At 41.4% G+C, this 19,730-nt stretch overlaps 1 protein-coding gene across 1 annotated transcript; it reads right to left on the bottom strand.

The window, feature by feature from the left end:
- Nucleotides 1-6,476: 6,476 nt before the first annotated feature.
- Nucleotides 6,477-10,157, bottom strand: uqcrh (ubiquinol-cytochrome c reductase hinge protein). Its single transcript, XM_080506686.1, has 4 exons — nucleotides 10,026-10,157; nucleotides 9,741-9,779; nucleotides 8,204-8,365; nucleotides 6,477-6,703 (listed from the first exon to the last, which is right to left on the bottom strand). The coding sequence occupies exons 1-4, from the start codon at nucleotides 10,068-10,070 to the stop codon at nucleotides 6,671-6,673; spliced, it is 279 nt and encodes a 92-aa protein (XP_080362812.1). The 5' UTR covers nucleotides 10,071-10,157; the 3' UTR covers nucleotides 6,477-6,670.
- Nucleotides 10,158-19,730: the final 9,573 nt, after the last annotated feature.

Raw genomic sequence — 19,730 nt, 5'->3', positions numbered from 1 at the left:
TATGTGTAGGGTTGCGAGTTAACAAGTTAGTAAAGCAGATTAGCATGCAGACCCTGTGTCTGTGGCAGAGCTAACAGTGGTTTACAGGTTGATAACGGTGCCTAATATCATAATCAACAGAACGCGATCACTGTAACAGAATCAACACATCTTCATAAAGTTAAACAGTTCTATGCATAGCATCAAGTTTAACTAATCTCAAGTAATGCCCAGTTGTTACCACTTCCTTGGAAGAGTTCAGTTGTCGTGCTGGAGGGAAGCTGGTGCCTTCTCCTGTAGTTAGCACCTCCTGCTAACTGTGGTTGCTGGTTCTGCAGGCTGAGAAGAAGAAGGTGGAGTTGGTGTTTCAGGAGCTGTCCTTCTTTGCAGCGCCTGGCTGTCCCTTTGTTCAGACTGAGGAGCTGATCGCTCAGGCCTGTGATGGCTTTCCTGCTTGTTCAGGAAAAACACAAAGAAGTTCTGTGAGGGTCCCTGGTCCCGTCCTGGAGGAACCGGTTGGTTTCCCTGGAGAGCAGACTCTGGGTGCTGGTCTCTGGATCAGGGGAAGGTCTGACCCTCGTGGTGGGTCAGCAGATGAGTTGAGGAGTGGAGGCCTCTGGTTGCCGGCCTCTCGTGTTAGCTGTGTGCTAACACTGGATGAGCTGCTCTCCAGCAACCCACCTCGTTGGAGTTTGCTTTTGCAAGAGTGTTTTTTTTAATGGAGGCTGGGTGAAAGCCTTTTGTCCACGTGTGACTTCAGAGGTGTCGAAGCCTGAGAGCTTCAACCAATCAGTGACTGGCTGATTGCATGGGGGAAGAGTCTTGTGAGCAGAAAGGGGGGGGAGGAAGGTCCTGGAGAATGTCCCCCCTTCCCCACTCTAGGTGTGAAAGGCCATCACATTCCTGGGTCAGAATTCATGTCATGACTGCGTCTCATGACAAATGAATATTGTCTCTCCCCAGAAATGAACAAACTTTCTGTGGTCCTGCAGATCCCAACATCCCCCCTGTGTCTTCAGAAGCAGACTCGATGTGTGATTCTGAGGACACACATGTTCAGTCCACAGAAAAGAAAGTTCATTCATCATTTCATCAGTTCATCAGTTCATTCATGTGGTAACATCTGGACATTTGGTAACCAACTGGGCATTGTTGGTACTGTCTATCTCTGCTATGCAATAGCAGTACAAAACAATCCTTCAGGTTATGGAACAAAATTCAGATAAACCACAATGACACTGGCATGATGTGAAATAACTAACTTGTTTCCCACTAGGTGTTAGTGAGACACAGGGTTGTTAGTTAGAATGGGTTAAGGTGAGAAGGAGGAGAGGTGTCACCTTGATGAGAGCTGCATGGAAATGCATGTACATGACTCTGTGTAAGTCATAATGAGTCCTAACTAGTGTTTCAAACTAGCTATGTGTTTGACAAGGTTGTGCACAAAATATAATCCAAGTGTACTTGTTAAGTGGACAGTGGTGTTTTGACTCCAATCAGAAGTTAGGCTTACCAAGTTAATAGCAGGGTGTCTTGCTATTACTGTTTAGGGACGGAGTTTCTGCTGCTGCTGACAACTCAAGTCTGCCTAACTGCAGGAAGCAAGGTGGCTACATTGGATTAGCATTTGTGTTGATGTCAGTGCAGGGATGGACTATGAGGAGCCCTGGAGCGTCTGTGGTTTGCTCGGGGCTCCGGGCGGTAACGCTCCTGGTTGTGGGAGACAGAGAGACGGTCTGAGGCGTTGTCCCTGTCTGAGAAGTCCTGACTGTGCCTGGAACTGTCAGAACTGTCAGATTGGGCGTCGCTGTCAGACCGGTCACTGTGCACGTCTTGGTTTTGAGTCAGAATCTCCCAGTATGGTCTTCTGCAGCTTCTGTTCTGAGCATGGCCATCTCTAGGCAGCTGTGGGATGCAGCGGTTACGCTTCTGGGTTCCCTGCTGTCTTTTCACACCCCCCCTCGACCTGTTGTGAGAGGGGTGTGGGGGAGAAAATCTGTTTGACACTGTAGGATTGGAACTGGCAGGTTCAGATGGTTTTGCGATGATTTTGGAAGTGACAGCAGTTTCCCAGACTGCTTGTGTGATCTTCCTGAGTTCATGCATGGATGGAATACCTTTAAGTGTCATGAGTGCAACGTGAACACGTATGGAAGGGTGCAGGTTACGCAAGAACATGGATTTGAACTTTGGGTTCTCTTCCAAGCCCGGTGCGTTTCTACCCTGAAAGTACGTGTGTCTCAAACGTTGATAAAAATCCCTGGGATTTTCAAGACGTGAATGTTTAATTTGGAGAGCTGCAACTATACAGTCCGTTTCGTCAACGGCAGAAGAAAATTCTTCCGTCATCGCTTGGCGAAGCTGAGTGTAGTTGTCTTGCACACTGGGAGGTTGTGTTTGGATAAACTTATGGACCGCTCGTGAGCTGGTTTTCCGCAAAAAGAGAATCCTTTCCCTGTCGGTGGCGTGGGGAAGATCAACTAGATGAGTGTCTAACTCTCTCAAATAATCCTCAATATGTTGATCAGAGTTGTCTGGATCAAATATTGGCATGTCTTCTGCTAAAAATGTCAGCTCTTTAAACCGAGGGAACTTGGATTTCCTCTCTGATAAAGACAGGACTAAATTAGCATTTGAAAAGGTATGGCTTGGCTCACATACCTCAGGTCTGGGAGGTGTGTCGGGGGGAGCTGTGAAGCAGCTGACCCCCCTTCTCCTGTTGACCTGGGAGTCACAAGATGGATGAGAGGGACTTGGATCAGAGAATCTGGACGATAATCTTACTGTCTCCTCAAAATCTGAGTCGGAAAACTGGGAAGTCAAGTCATTGTTGTCTCTGTCTGTTGACAGACAGGTTGCAAATGACTGGAGTCCCAAAGACATTGACTCGGTTGGGACAGATTTCACCGTCTGTGGGGATCCCTGCTCCTCTTCCACAGAGGATGAATCTGAAAAACCAGAGTCACATTGGCTGGAAGATCTGACTGGGTTTAGATTCTCTGATCTAAGCCTGAACAGTTCTTCTCTTTGTGAGCAGAGTTCTGACTCTGCTGCATGTAGATCTTTTAAGTAGTGTAATGCTTTTCTACTCGCCGTTCCAGCTTCATGGAGGAGAGAAGCATTTTGCACTTTTAAAAGTTCTACTTCCTTTCCTAAGTCTGCTTTAATTTTACAGGCGAGGGTGGTTTGCCTATGAAAGATTAGAAGCAAACATCTCAACAATGAGCCATGGGATGCAGTCTGTGCATTACCAGAACCACTAATTAGAGAGATTATCTCTTCATTGCATTCAGCCAGACTCAATCTGCCAATGAGTTCCGTGAAACCAGGTTTCAAGCTTTTTGCAATTGAAGCGATCAACTCATCCAAATTATTGATTTCCATTGTTTCAAAAGGGATGCTGATGATGAGGCTAAGATTAAGTTATCGTTTGAAAACTTAAATGTGTGTTTATGGAGTTGTCTAGCAGACACCATAAAATGTTCCTGTGGTTAGCCTGATCAAAGGATTATTCTTCTCTGTGATGTGAGGGGGACTCCCTGTGGAGAGAGGGCTTCACACACACAGATAAGATCAGGTAGGAATTTACGATTGTAAATGCGTACCAGGGTTAAAACATACACTAACTAAAATGCATGGCAGTATCAGTCAGGAAAAGTTTTAACTTTAACTCAAGCTGGAATTTGGGAATAACAGCAAGGTAAAAACTTCACAGTGCTTTTGGTCACTGTGGCTAAAATGCTCTTATGCTGATATGCGTTGGCAGTATCAGCTGATTCTCACTCACTCTTCAAGTATCACACGGCCGGTGGCACTGATGTGATAAGTTTCAGGACAATGGAATCACCAACTTTGCTTCTAGTTGCATTGAATGGGTGTCATTCGAATGCTAATGTTTCACTGCAGGGCAGTAACTTGGAGACATCAGCTGGAGCAGCAACTCCAGTGTAACTCAAAGGGCTTATTTACTCACACACTGTCTCTCAATTTTGATTCAGCTGTGAATAAAACAATTTTCACCACGTCGTACTTTTGTGAGTACGGCTGGATGTCTACTGCGGTAGCAGGAAGACAATGGTGGATGTGAAAGCTTTGGGAGATTTCACACCGGAATCAGAGATTTTTTGGTTTGTACCAAAGTGTATGCTGATATTAATATTGCACAAATATGAATGAAAGTCGACTTTGCTATGCCCTCGGGCGGGGCGCCATTATGTAGCCCGCACACGGGGCACCATTATGTTCTCACACGGGCTGCACCATTATGTAGCCTCACACGGGGCACCATTATGTTGGGACCATTATGTCCTCATATGGATCACTATTTATGTTTTGGTTGGCTATCAATAATGATTAATAATTATCAAAGATAGTTATTAATAATGTTGAAATTTAATCTGATCTGTATCAGATACCTCGGAGCACCACCTGTCGTAACAGGAAATGATAGCCAATTCAGTTATATCAGTCTCATAAGATATACTAAACAGTTAATCAGGAATTTGAATTAATAGTGAAATTAATTACAATTACCAGAATTAACAGTAAAGCTTGAAGGATTTTGGAGTTCTTAACACAGAAGAGGTCGACATTTCATTCACCTTTGTGCACATTAATACAACAGCAAGTATGATTCCAAAAATATATTTATTAACAATGAAAACAAATAAAACACAGATTCTAACTACCTATATACAGCTGGGTGTGTGTAGGTGCATGTGTGTGTGTGTGTGGAGAGAGAGAGAGAGAGAGAGAGAGAGTTGGAGGGAGTGTGTGTGTGTGACGTGTGATGGAACTACAAAACAAGATGGCGGATCACAAGAAACTACATTCCAAATGGAGGTTGTCAGAGAACAGGAAGTCTGTCCTTTACAGCTCGGCCATGTGCTGATAGCAAAAGAACAATAGAAGCTAGCCACAGCATCTGCTTCTGTGTGTCTCTGCTAAGGGACCATTTCTAGAATGAGTTTATGTGAATGAGACTTGTCTTGTAAAACGTCAGGAGTCGTCAGATGGTGTTCGGTTACTGTGTGATGTTGTCTTTGATGTGATATGTGTAGGGTTGCGAGTTAACAAGTTAGTAAAGCAGATTAGCATGCAGACCCTGTGTCTGTGGCAGAGCTAACAGTGGTTTACAGGTTGATAACGGTGCCTAATATCATAATCAACAGAACGCGATCACTGTAACAGAATCAACACATCTTCATAAAGTTAAACAGTTCTATGCATAGCATCAAGTTTAACTAACCTCAAGTAATGCCCAGTTGTTACCACTTCCTTGGAAGAGTTCAGTTGTCGTGCTGGAGGGAAGCTGGTGCCTTCTCCTGTAGTTAGCACCTCCTGCTAACTGTGGTTGCTGGTTCTGCAGGCTGAGAAGAAGAAGGTGGAGTTGGTGTTTCAGGAGCTGTCCTTCTTTGCAGCGCCTGGCTGTCCCTTTGTTCAGACTGAGGAGCTGATCGCTCAGGCCTGTGATGGCTTTCCTGCTTGTTCAGGAAAAACACAAAGAAGTTCTGTGAGGGTCCCTGGTCCCGTCCTGGAGGAACCGGTTGGTTTCCCTGGAGAGCAGACTCTGGGTGCTGGTCTCTGGATCAGGGGAAGGTCTGACCCTCGTGGTGGGTCAGCAGATGAGTTGAGGAGTGGAGGCCTCTGGTTGCCGGCCTCTCGTGTTAGCTGTGTGCTAACACTGGATGAGCTGCTCTCCAGCAACCCACCTCGTTGGAGTTTGCTTTTGCAAGAGTGTTTTTTTTAATGGAGGCTGGGTGAAAGCCTTTTGTCCACGTGTGACTTCAGAGGTGTCGAAGCCTGAGAGCTTCAACCAATCAGTGACTGGCTGATTGCATGGGGGAAGAGTCTTGTGAGCAGAAAGGGGGGGGAGGAAGGTCCTGGAGAATGTCCCCCCTTCCCCACTCTAGGTGTGAAAGGCCATCACATTCCTGGGTCAGAATTCATGTCATGACTGCGTCTCATGACAAATGAATATTGTCTCTCCCCAGAAATGAACAAACTTTCTGTGGTCCTGCAGATCCCAACATTAGGATGAGGCCGACGCCCAGAAGAAAACTGTCAGTCCCGGGAAGCTCCTGCGTGAGTTCTTCTGGTGTCCAGTGCTGCTCAGAGCATTCAGCTACATTTACTCAAATGAATGGTCAAACTTAGCTTGAGACTTTTTTTTTTTTTTTTAAGACAACCAAGTTCAGGATCAATGGACTGGGAGGAACCAGCAGACCCAAGGCCGGGTTCCAACAATATCACCAAAGCTGGTATTCATGCTTTATGGAGTAAAATGAATCGAAAAAGCTACAGTTAAACCTGTTCATTTCTGTGAATGAAAAGCGTTGGCCTTTCAAGTATGTACAATTTCCAATAAAGTTGAGTGAGTGAATCAAACTAAATGTTGAAGTCTTATTTTAGCCAAAAGGATCAAAGCTGGAAAGCTTTGAGTTGACCAAAATTGGTTACAAACTTGTACCAGATATGTGAGAAGAAAATTGTGACAATTTTTTTTCAAGCCATCAACTTTAATCGGATCATGACTCGGAATACATTGTTAAATACATGAGCAGATATAGCATAACATTTAAAGTTAACACGTACAGCAGATCCACATATGGATACATTTATTACGGCGTTGTCTTCATAATACATCAGCTGAAGAATGTCATCTCCCGTGGAACAACAACCAGGAGGGGCTTCATTTCACAGAATGGAAAAGTTTGTGTGCCACCTAAAGAAAGCACATGTTAGAAAGTTCAGTCAAAATAAATATAAATAAATAAATACTAAAGCAAACACAAGGCAACGATCTGTCTGTGTGGCACAGCAAATAATTATTCATGTCACTCAAGTAAGAACATGTAACAGTAACCAAGTCATTTTGCAGACCCTTCAGGATTTTGCGATGATGCAATCGCAACTATCAACAGAAATTCAACCGATCCCCCGCAGCCTGCAACTTCAATCGATTTCCGCAACTTTTCCACCAATTTAACAAATCGTCGAGAGACTGGTACCTTGTCATCAGAAACTTTTTTTTCTATTTCTGCATTCACGTCGGAACGTATCAACCAAGATTACAGTTAAAGACAAAGAAAAAACGTTTCTAAACAGCTTTGGAGGACCAGGGTTCCCCACCCCTGGCTTAAGGGAATTCCCCTCTTGGATTAATAAAGTATTTTGATTTAATTATATTGTCAAAATCGTCTGGAAAATATTGGAAAAGGACGAAGCCACTAAAATTGGGTACAAATACAACCGAGAATGTAATGAAATGTTTACCGTCCTCAATTGTAATTGAAACTTTATAGACATGACACAAGATACAGTTTTTGAACAGCCTTCAAAACTACTTTATATATGAAACTTTGGAAGTGGAGTCAGCTTCAGTTATGCCTTTAAAAAAAATTTTTATTTCATATTTACAGTTCTGGTAATCCCTTTTATCATGTTGAAGTGATGTAGTAGACAGTTTTCTGCGTTTTTGTTCTTCAGAGGATTTCATTAATTCAAAATATCAATTACTCATTTGCCAAAACAATATTGAACTTCTGTGAAAAAAAGGGAGAAATCGAAACTATTCATCGAAAAGTTTCACTTGTTCTCCTAATGCCGCCCCCTGAGCCTGGTTCTGCAGGTTTCTTCCAATTAAAAAGGGGAGTTTTTTCCTTCCCACAGTCACTTATGCTTGCTCGTGAAATTGTTGGGGGTTTTCTATAAAACGAACTTGAAAAGACTGTTTTGTATTTGGCGCTATATAAATAAAGTTGAATTGGATTTCACCACAACAAACACCAAAAAAAACAGTGCCGCTAGTTTTAGCATTCTTTTTTGGAAAAAAAAGTGGGAATCTAATTATAAGATGCATTTTATTTTTCTACACTTTTCATCTGCTTTGAATGGAAATATCATCCAATTAAACTTAAAAGCCTGCACCTAAAGTGTATCTGAAAATTGTATCCAACTGGAAGTTCTTGTAGCTCTGAATTCCAAATATCTGCTTCCCAAAATTGTCAAATAACAAAGATGAATAATTCTCACTCAATGTCAATACTACTACTGTAATACTATACAGAATTGACCAGTTTTTTTTTTGTTTTTTCTCCAGTCGCTGAAGCAGATTCTGTGATCGCTATGTAACAATTGTGGGAAATAAAACTGCTACTGCATCTTTAGTTTGTTGACATTAATTCACCAGCTTGTTGCAACTAAGTAAATGCCACACACTTACACAATGGTCCCGAGCGTGCAGGAAGTCAAAGAGCTCCTCGGTACAATCCTCCGCTGTCGCAGACCGAGAGCCAACCCTGGTCTCGCATTGCTCCAGACGCTCCCGGGTGTGCATGCAGTGCTCCGCCTCTTCACATTTCTGTCGCATCATTTCAAGAGGATCCTAAAAAAAAAAAAGAAATACAAGTATTCAGATCTATTGCAACAGGTTCAGGACATCACTGCACTAGAGATGTTCTCATCAATCCCAGGTTGATGCAGTGCAGCCGCAAAGAGCCAAAATGCTTGTTTTGATGATGATACATGACGACGGTGATTTAAAAGGGATTTGGGATGCCCTTAGTGCCACAGCTCCCCCTTGAACTGCTTCCTTATCCTGGTGGGTGGGGTGATGTTGTTGGGGGGGGGGGGGGGGGGGCGAGGCCGCCAGTAGGAAAAAGTAAAAAGGTCATGCTCCAGTGATATATCATGAAAATGCACCACACAATTACTTTACACAAAGTTTTAGCAGCCTCCGACCTCTTCTCCACCTGTACATTACATACAAAAAAAGGAACGACCATAAAACCATGCATGTAAATGTGTCCTATTGAACCCAATGAGTCACTTGGAAGGATTTCTTTGAATCTACAAACTGGGGGATTAGTGCGGCAGGTGGGAACAAAGGTTTTGGTCATGAATAAATAACGGACTGTTGCCATTCTGCTGAAAAACACTACGCCAAGAAAGACGTTTTTACTTTCTCGAGGACCAGTTTTGAGTTCTGGCTGTTACAACACCTCACTTCAACCTCACCTCACCTTTACTTCAACAATAAAGTGAGCTGCACCAATAACAAGGACGCCCTGTACAAAAATGGCCAAAGTCAACTCCCATCCGCAACGGAGTGTGACAGGGACTCTGATAATGTTTTATAACACTGTGATCCTTTAGCGTAGACAGAAATAAACTGGGTTTTTCATAGACTGGTTCAAAGCTTCGACCTGTCCTTAGTTACCTTCTGGACTCCACCAAAGAGGAAGGTGAGAAGAGGTTCTTGGGCAAGCGTAACTGAAAAACATCTGGCACCTCTGCAAACACTGTTGGAGCTATTTTTTTAATTTCGTACTGCGCATTTGAAAGGTAAACATCTTTATATTATAAGTCACAATTAATGATGTTTTGTCAGCCTTATTGAGCTACTTTGGTGGTCAATATGAATTTATTTATTTTCACAGATGTGCTCCTCATTCACACCTGAGACTTTGTAAGAAGAACGAGTCGCATGACACGAGGGACGAAAACTAGCTATATGGGTTCAATTTGGAGAATGTCACTTAATGGCGTACTCACTTTTGTTGCTAGTGGTTTAGACATTAATGGCTGTTTTGAGGGAACAATATATTTACACCATCATACAAGCTATACACTGACTACTTTACATTTTAACAAAAGTCTCATCCCTTCAGTGTGTGTGAGTGAAAATAAAGTCATATAAAGCACTTGTATTTGGACATTCAAATGTCACTTTTCAAGCTTATGTCTGATGATGTACCTACCACCAAATCCTCCTCTTCCTCCTCCTCTTCTTCCTCCTCCTGTATCAGAAGGGACATAACCGAATCAATGACACCATTCGCAAACCACTTTTAACACACGTAGCATGATTTCACCTCGACTTTCACAAAGCCAGAGTGTCCTGATGATTCACAGCTGAACCCTGTCGCCCCGATTAGCTTAGCTGGAGCAGCTCTGTGAGCATTGTAGGCTAATGCTAAGCTTAGTTAGCATGCTGGCTATAAATGTTAAGTAACAACTGCTGTGAATCAGTAACTGCTACTAACATCCTCCGGCTCTCCGTTCGTGATCATCTTCTCTTCCAGGACCATGATTTCGGTGATCTCGTCTTTGATTGACCGGCTGTCAAACCCTCTGTGTGCTTGGAGGACACGACAGGTCACACGAGCGCACAGGACTCCGGAAGTAAGCTGCGGTCAGCCCCCGCCAGACAGATTTTCAGAATAAACCTCCGATCAATGCGTCGGAACTGACTAAAATTTAAATGTTAAGATGAATCATCAGATACAAACTTTATTAACACGCTTGGAAAAAGCAACACTGCAACTCTACGACGTTTTTCAAAAATGACAATCAGACTGAAGCTTGTATAATCTTTTAAGCTGACAAATCAGTACTTGTAGTCAGAGTAGAGTAGTTCCCTGGAGGGGAATACTCTTGCTGAACACAATGCTGTGGCTGTTCAAACGATTGAATGTTACCAGACCCCGGTTTAAACCAGGGATCTTGTCAATGTCTGGTGACCATTCTAACTACTACACCACCTTGGCCTCATTAATACAGAGTATTTTTTTTTTTTTTTTGCATGATGCAGATGTTTGAAACCGACTTGGATGGATATTTTATAAGAATATGGATGGAAATAGATTCAATTGAAAAGGAATGAGTCATTGGAATCAACACACCAAAATGTCCAGTGGTTCACAACTTTAAAACACATGAAAACCAATGAGTTACAAGTCCAACAAATATGTTTGAAGTTATGTAAAAAAAAAAAAAGTAAACATTTGTGGATTTACTTCATATAGCTATTTCATTAACATATGCTGCTTGGTTTTACAGTACAATGATATTATATAATGTTAAATGTATGCCTCCAAACAGTTTTTTTCCCCATTAAGAAATATTTCACATGAAATCAAATACATTATTGAAACAAAATGGAGTCAGGCAGATCTGTGGCAACATGTCACAAACAAAGCTTACTTTATCATATATCCACATGTCACCATAGAGTTTGATGTAAGATAGCAATGACATAACTGTTTTATTACAACCACATTATAGTCCACACTTCAAAGAATGCCTTGTTCCTTAGTTCTTGTTTTTTTTCTTTCTTAAAACTTTGGCTCAATTGTTTCTTGGAGGATGACGTTTCTTTGTGGAAAGCAACTTTTCACAAAAGCAGCGCTGTACATTAACCCTTCTTCTCCGGGCACTGGATTTTGTAGCCGACCCGGTAGGCTTGCAGGTATACGCGTGCCTGGTTCAATCTGAAAACACAAACACAAACCACATTGCTGTCACACATTGTGTTCACACGCCGAGATATAACATTTCACTTTTGTTCTCACCACAACCCACTGGAAGAAACATCTTACTCATATCTTTACCAATGAGCTACCGCTGCCCGTTAGACAATCCTCTTCACTGTCCACTTTTAAAACTAATCTTAAGACCCATTTTTATTTCTTGGCTTTTAACAATGTTTGAGACTCTTTGCCTGTTTTTTATTGTTGTCAGTCTTATTCAGATTCAGATTCAGATCGACTTTATTAATCCCTTGGGATGACTCCCTCAGGGAAATTTGAGTTCCAGCAGCTTTAACAGGACAGGAACAGCACACAGAGACAAAGAATAAAATAAAATAAAATAGGATAAGTCTAAAAAAATTAAAAAATAAAATAAGATAAATAATTATGTACAATATTATATGGACTCTTCACTAACCTTAACTAAGTAGAAATAGCAAAAGAATAAGAACTCCAAATAAAATATAAAGTGACAGGTGATGTTAAAAATGCACTGTGATTACAGACAGGGTTATGAGCTATGGATTGGGTAGCGTATTGTTTGTTTCACTGTATTTTATAGTTTTTACTCTTCTTTTGTAATTTTTATTTTGTCTATTATGTGAAGCACTTTGGCTTCAGCCAAAGTTGTTGTAAAGTACTCTATAAATAAAGGTGACTTGATCTGAAATGGTAACTTTATTACAGGATTACTGAATAACCACAGGAGGAAAGAAAAACTGAAAGGAAGTTTTTGGGAGTTAGTTTATCAAACAGGACACCAAACTCAGAAAATATCCAGTACATCACAGCCACATAACGAGACAAAAAATTTATTAGAACAAAAACCTGTATTTAGTGCAAAGTTGAACTCCCAGGGGTCCGCAGCGGTCAACATAACTCTCTCTGAATGCCTTCCTTACTGCTCGAGCCATGGCAACCACAGTGGTGACCACAGGACACGTTCTAGGGGAAACAAAAAACAACAAATAACATGTAATTTCTAAATGATGTAACAATCATTCACACACACACACACACACACACACACACACACACACACACACACACACACACACACACACACACACACACACACACACACACACACACACACACACACACAAGATATTAATTTGTGTCAGACAGTTACTTTGAAAGAATGCAAAAATGGCCTATATCGATGTTTGTTAAGTTGTCAAAATGTGACTTTGCAGAGTGCAACAGCAATGTGAGAAATCAACTAATTAATGTTGAACTAAAATGAAGGGATGAAGGGGTTATGATCTCAGGAGGAGAACTGAAGATATCAGTCTATTCCTTTTATTTATGGTGGCTAAATTCATGTTAGCCACCATCATTGTTTTAAGAAAAGACACAGACACGAAGCAAATTGCACAAAACTAAACTAAACTAAACTAAACTAAACTAAACTAAACTAAACTAAACTAAACTAAACTAAACTAAACTAAACTAAATAAAACAAAGTAACAAAGGAATTATAGGGTTTCATAATGGCACATCCAACAGGTCATAAACTGTACATTTCCTCCAAAGATGTCAGAAATAAGAAATAACTTGTTCATTTAAGGACCAGGAACATTTGTAGGTGATTCATGGAAGCGGCTGCCATGCAAGGCACCCAGCCCACATATGGGAAGCAGTATGGGATTCAAACCCACTGAGACAGGAGACAAGTGTTTATCTCTGCCATATAAATACTCAAACAGAAGGGTGATACAAAGACCAGAGGCTGGGGCTTACATCCCAATTCCCTTTGGAAATCATACCCTTTGTTTATTGTAGAAATTCCTGCCCCGTTATCAAATGCATTACATTACATTAGATCAGCACACAGCTTTATGGTAGAAGTTATTTAAAAAAAAATATAAACATAAAAGTTGCATCCAGCATGAATTTCAGTTTTGACTTTTGGTTCAATGTGAAAAATGCTGGAATGGGAGTGAAACCAGCTTTCCCCTGTGTGGAAATATTCCCTTCAGTTTAATAAACACTGGTCCATGCTTCAAGTGTAAATACTGTCTATATGAAAACTACTGTTTACATCAACAGATTTTTATATAAGTTACCTGCAAAGAGTCTATAAAAATTAATGACTGGTGTCATTAGTGTTGATTTTACTCACAGTCGCTCACAGCGCAGGCCTGCGGTGCCTTCTGGACAGGTGCAGGTGTTATGAGGGCTGCAGGTGGCGCCATGTTGGCAGGGTGGTACACAGGGGGTCATCATTGCTGCAGACGCAGCACAAGACAAGGGTTTCAATGCAAGAATGGCGTTAATGGTATTTTTATGCACATATAGCCACACAGTATTATTCGTAGACTGACCAGTTTCACAGAGGCTTCCGAAAAAACCTTTAGCACATTGGCACCTGTTTAGACCCACACAAACGCCGCCATTCTTACAGGGTTTCTGACACTGTACGGACTCTGAGAAAGAGGGAAACATCAGCTGTTAGTAATGTCTCCTAATTTTGTGACATGTCCGGGAGTGAGACCGAGGGCATCAACATACATGGATGTTACATGACCAGCAACACAGTCCAAGATTCACACTTCACCACTGTTAAAGCAGCATTGATATACTGAGAGCAAATGTGTCACCTCACCTATCTGGCATCGAGCTCCTTGCCATCCAGCGACACAGATGCAGTTGTTGACGTCCACACATCTTCCTCCATTTTGACAACCAGGAGTGCAGAGCGCTATCAACCCAATGGCATACATAGAGAGCAAGAGTCAGTTTAGATAGAAAGATGCCCGTCGGTAACACAGACCTATGACGGACCCACCGATTTTCAGATAAACCAGATGATTTATATACAACCAAACTTGTAAAAACGTGGAGTCAAAACAAAAGGTTAATGTTTTTGTTTTTTTTGTTTTATTTCTGCGTTGTCGTACTCACGTGAGAGGCACTGAGGACCACTGTAGTCAGAGGGGCATTGGCAGGTATCAGGACTCACGCAGCGGCCATTGTTAGCACAAGGCAACTCACACACAGCTGTATAAGGACAAGCATCAATAATACATTTAAAACAAAATTTAATTCCTAAACAATCGTGCGAAACATTTAATCGGATAAACATCTGAGTACATAATTGCAAACATTTAATTTTGAGTTAAGCTCAACAAAGTGACACACATTTATGGTGATAATTGCTGATCAAGAGATGTACAAATGTGAATGTTCAATGTCTCTAACTGTTACATTAATTTAATCTCGCTGTCCTTGTTCTTTGTGCAGATTTTCATTCTAAGGCAGTATACCTGTATGGCAGCCTGATCCTGTCCAGCCAGGAGGACACAAACATTCATCCCAGCGCATACATGTACCTCCATGGGCACAGGGTGGAGCACAAATGGCTGAAACAAAACAAAATACATAAATAAATATTGTGGGATAGGATTTGTATCATTGAACACCTCGTTAATTGCATTAATGATGTGATGTGATGTGATGTGATGTGATGTGATGTGATGTGATGGTTGTACCTGAGCAGCCCACACCAGGATATCCGGGAGGACAGTCACAACTGTTCGGAGCCACACATACCCCATAGTTCTGGCATGGAGGCTCACATACAGCTGGAAATGCAAAAAAAAAAATACATTTTACATTTGTATTACTTGCCCCTAATGGAAATGTTTGCCATTCTGCCTCTGGAAAGATTACCTCTTGGGGTTGAAAGACAAATTGAAGGTTCAGAGAAAAGCATGACTCACGTTCGCACTTGGTGGAGTCATCTGTTCTCACTTTATATCCCTCCTTGCAGGTGCAGTTGAACCCACCAGGATGATTTTGACAAAGCTGGTCACAGCCTCCATTTGTAAAGTCTCCACATTCATTCACATCTTGAGGGGAAAAAAGACCGATAGGCAGCAATCAAATGAGTTCACTAACTTCCATTTGGGCTATGGGGCAAGGTTTCATTTGCTGTGTGCACAAACAACAATCTGCTAGTTGAATGAAATATGGCATTTTACTTTCAATCTATAAGACCACAGTAAAAATAGTACCAAAAGATGGTTACGTCTCACCGACACAGCTTCGCATGTCTTCGCCCAGTTTCCAGCCCGCTCGGCAGCTACACTGGACGCGGCTCTCTGCATCCACACTACAGAAATGGTCACAGCCACCATTTCTCAGCTTACAAGATGTAACGTCTGTTTCAGTGGAAAGTATATTTTGTTTTCATTCAAGATTGAAAAAGGAAGACAATGTTCAAGAGAAACCACAAACAGAATTGTAGATTTGCATTGAAAAAAAACTACCAAACAAACAAACCAAAAAATTATATTGTCACAAACTACGATACAATATTTAAAAATTTGATTGACATGTTTGCATCTTGGAGTTTGTTTGATAAAACAAGACAATTGTGCCACTATTACCATATAAGAGATGCCCCAAACTGAAGAACACATTTGTAAATAACGCTTCTTCTTCTTTTTTTTTTAAAATTATGATTGCTTTGCAAATAAATGATGTGAAAAAAAGAACTTCCTGGATTTATCTGTGACCTAATGTCAAGGAGGAACATACTTTATTGCCACCCAGAGTTAAGTACTGAACAAAATACACAATACTTGGTCACTAAATAGAGATGGATTATATGAAACATTAGTGTATAACATCCGGCAGTATCAATAAAGATTGGATAAACGATGTTTGTTTGTTGCTCAGGATCCATTAAAAGGGGATCATAAGCCACAGGTGAACTGTGTTCTGTAGTTTGGAAACAAGACAGCGTTATCTCGTGAAACTTCTCAGTATAATCTTCATTAAACACGTAATGTGAGCTTTAAGGAGGAACGTACTGCTGCAGGTGAGGTTGTCTGTGTCCAACAACAGAGGAGGTGGGCAGTGGCAAGTGTACCCTCCTGGAGCATTAGTGCAGGTGTGGGAGCAGCCGCCGCTCTGAAGTTTACATTCGTCGATGTCTGTTCACACACACACACATGCACATGCACACAGATTACCACTTCTTCTTGCTATGGGCCAAGATAAATGAATAGAAATGAGTAGGGGAAACGGCAAAGTGGGGAAGATGAGTGCCTGTGAGTGACTGACCCACACAGGTGTGAGCATCAATGTGCAGCTGGAAGCCTGGCCTGCAGGAGCACTGGAAAGAGCCCCGAGTGTTGATGCAGATGTGCTCACAGGTTCCATTTAGCACTGAGCATTCATTGACATCTGGGGGGGGGGGGTCAGAAATATTTCAATATCACAATGTTTGACACAACCACACAGCCCAGTGTGAGATACATGAGGCTTGAATTAAACACTTTTGGTACTTTACCACAAATTTGAACTTACCTGGAGGGCGAGATGAGTGCTGCTTGTTTTAATTAAGGGACTTACAATGGAACTGACTTTTGAGAATAATGCACGTCTTATGAGTAATTGTCTATTTGCTGCCCTCTAGTGACAATGCAGGATAATCTGGAGATGCCAGTCAAATTTCCACAACACACTGAGCAGTGTGGTAGAAACCCCAGGCTTTGAACAGAAACACACACAAAGTTTTTACTGCTGATAGCTGCTGCATGTTATTAATGTGCAATTGTTTACAATATGAATAACACCTGCAAGTGTCCATCAGTAGGTCTACAATTTAAATCTTGTCATATATTAATATTGACAAACAGTTTAACAAGAAGCACACTGTTCAAAGATCCTTAAATATATTGTGTTTCAGACAGTTTTGTACATTTTAATAGGCATGAGGCAATCAAAATGACATCTTGACTCAAAACTATAAATGCAATTACCTTCCAATCTTAATTCATTATGGGTTCAGGAGGAGGAATGCCTTCCAGATGTGGTTGATACTTAAAAGTGCATGTGAAATGGTGTGAGAACAAGGTCTTTTCTCTTGGAATGAGAGGATGTAAATATGTTACCAAGCTGGGGTGAATTTAGAATTTTTTTTTTTTTTTAATTTGTTTAAATCCATCATGCATATTTTGGGAAATGTCCACAAAATTGTCAATTGCACATGGATGGACCTCATTTTAAAGCCAACCACCAGCCTTAAATGTAAAAGTATGCCAAAGCTTTTGAATCCGTTCTTACCTAACCCATGGCATTTAGAATGGACCGTCCATGTATTTCCCATGACACTGAGCTACTAAAACATCTGAAGCTATGATTTACCTGTGCAGTTGTGTCCGTCCAGCTCCAGCTCGTAGCCTACTGCGCACTGGCAGCCGTAGCCTCCGAGGTCATTGGTGCAGTTGTGTTCACAGTGGCCATTGTGCAGCATGCATTCATCAATGTCTGTAAACAAATACAACCCCGTAGATGACTGTTTGAGTGCTGGAGGTCAAAAGTGCCCTCAATGCACACAAAAAAAAAACCCCAAATATAAGTATCACTGAAAGAAAGCAAGCATATGCTCTTTACCTACCAAAACACGAGTGTCCATCTCCATTGAAACCCTGGTAACACTGGCAGAAATACGACCCTATGATGTTGCCGCAGCGAGCATTAGTGTCGCACCTGTGACCACCTGACGCACACTCATTCTCATCTGCAGAGAGGAAGTGACTTTTCTCAAGTACATGCAGACGGAAATTAATTTCTATTCAATGAGCATATTCGTGCCGCTTGGGATCTTTTCAATCAACGTCATAACAGCAGGCATTAAAACACACGCACACAAGGAATATGACCCCATCCATCGGAAGCACCGTTTCCCACGGAGGGATGTCGACACTAATTGCTTACCTTCACAGTGTGTGCCGTTTCCCCGGTAACCTGGGCGACATACACACTTGTAGCTCCCGAGCGTGTTCTCACACACACCCTGACCAGCGCACACTTCAGGGCTCTCCATACATTCATCCACATCTGGGACAGATAATAGAATTTGCATTTCACTTTAAATCAATTGTGAGACCCAAAAAAAAGTGATGAAAAAAAAAAAAGAAGTTTCACACTTTCTTTTGAAGTTTATTGAAAGGACAGACCCCTTGAGATGTAACATCTAATTTCCAAGGGGTCCTTTCCCATTTCGCAACCCAGTAAAAAGTTGCTGTGTACCTGAGGGTAAAACATTCAGCCAATTTGATTGCGGGCGACGGGGTTACAAAATAATTTCCATGTCACCAAACCTTAATCAAGTCCTAATTACCCACATGTGGTTTCAAGGTCTGTCACTGAAATGCTTTCGGAAGCGATATTTATAAACTGTTTTCACATATTTTTGGCTGACGAAGTATTACCGCATGCAGACATTATGGGTAAGATAACATGACAAAAACATATGTCCCAAGACATTCCTATGAAAACGAGTGGTTTCAAGCACTTAAAGCTTTGTGTGTGATGCAGTTTGTATGAAAATGAAACGCGCGACAAGCAGGCATCCTGTCAATTCACATCATACCTTGACACACGGTGTAGTCGGGACACACAGGACCTGTACAGTGGACAAGAGGCCAGACGTGCAGTGGAGTCACAGCAAAAGAACAAATTCAAAAACAAAGCAGGGGGATTATGTGATGGAGGATTTTTGTTTTTTTTAAATATGATAGAGAGGAGAAGAGCGAGGGATAGAAGAAAGAAAGAAAAGAACACAACATGCGTGACGGAGGAGCTTGAAGGAAAATAGAGGTCATTAGTTAATTAAAAAAGTTGGAATAGGGAGTAAACAAACAAAAAAAAAACAGTGGCAAAGCAGCAAAGTAGCACATTGAGTTTCTGAACACGAGCTGAGAATTCTCTCCCTGACGGCGTGAGTTGCTTCTTCAAATACGTCAAACACTCCGACCACCAGAAGAAATGTGGGCCTCACGTAACCGGCTGTGGTGACGCTGAACGACGGACTTACCGACGCAGGCAGGGGCCTCTGCTCTGAAGCCCAACAGGCACTGGCACAGGAAGCTCCCAGGCGTGTTCACACACACATTCCCAAGCTCACGGCGACACTGCTCCTCGAAGCTGCACTCATCCACATCTACAGGAAGAAGAAACAAGCAACTCAAGGAGAGGAAGACGAATTTCCATATGGAAGTAATCTAACTATCTCCAGCAGGGTCATTCAGGCTTATTTTCTTTGCAAACTTAATTTACATAAAGCACTTCTTACGCTTACAGTTTAGTGAGTAAGTGCTTTATACAAGACTGACAGAGCAATAATGGCACAAATGAAAGAATATGAAGAAAATGTCTAAAAGCCTACTGAATAAAGTGTAATAAAGTGTCTAAAATGCACACCAGGTGTTATTATGAAAAGTGACAGACACAAAATTCGACCAAAATAAGAAGACAAATGTAATACAAATACAATACAATAGTTACATGGATTGAAATAGTAAAATACCAATAGATAAAGTTGAAAGTGAAGTTTTGAAAAATAATTCAAACTGTATTAAAATGTAATAAATATAAATAAATGTAATGTGACAATAAATTAGTAAGTCAAATAAAGAAAAA

Source organism: Blennius ocellaris (assembly GCF_963422515.1).
Source record: "Blennius ocellaris genome assembly, chromosome: 12".
NCBI classification, from domain to species: Eukaryota; Metazoa; Chordata; class Actinopteri; order Blenniiformes; family Blenniidae; genus Blennius; species Blennius ocellaris.
The sequence above is the reverse complement of the archived record's forward strand: the minus strand, read 5'-3'. Positions and strand labels throughout refer to the sequence as shown.

Bases quoted from the DNA above. Each gene is read 5' to 3' on its own strand.
- uqcrh (XM_080506686.1), bottom strand. From the start codon at position 10,070: ATGGTCCTGGAAGAGAAGATGATCACGAACGGAGAGCCGGAGGAT. The intron at 9,780-10,025 runs GTTAGTAGCAGT...CTTCTGATACAG, and splicing joins CGAACGGAGAGCCGGAGGAT to GAGGAGGAAGAAGAGGAGGA. The intron at 8,366-9,740 runs GTAGGTACATCA...TTTTTTTTTTAG, and splicing joins AGGAAGAGGAGGATTTGGTG to GATCCTCTTGAAATGATGCG.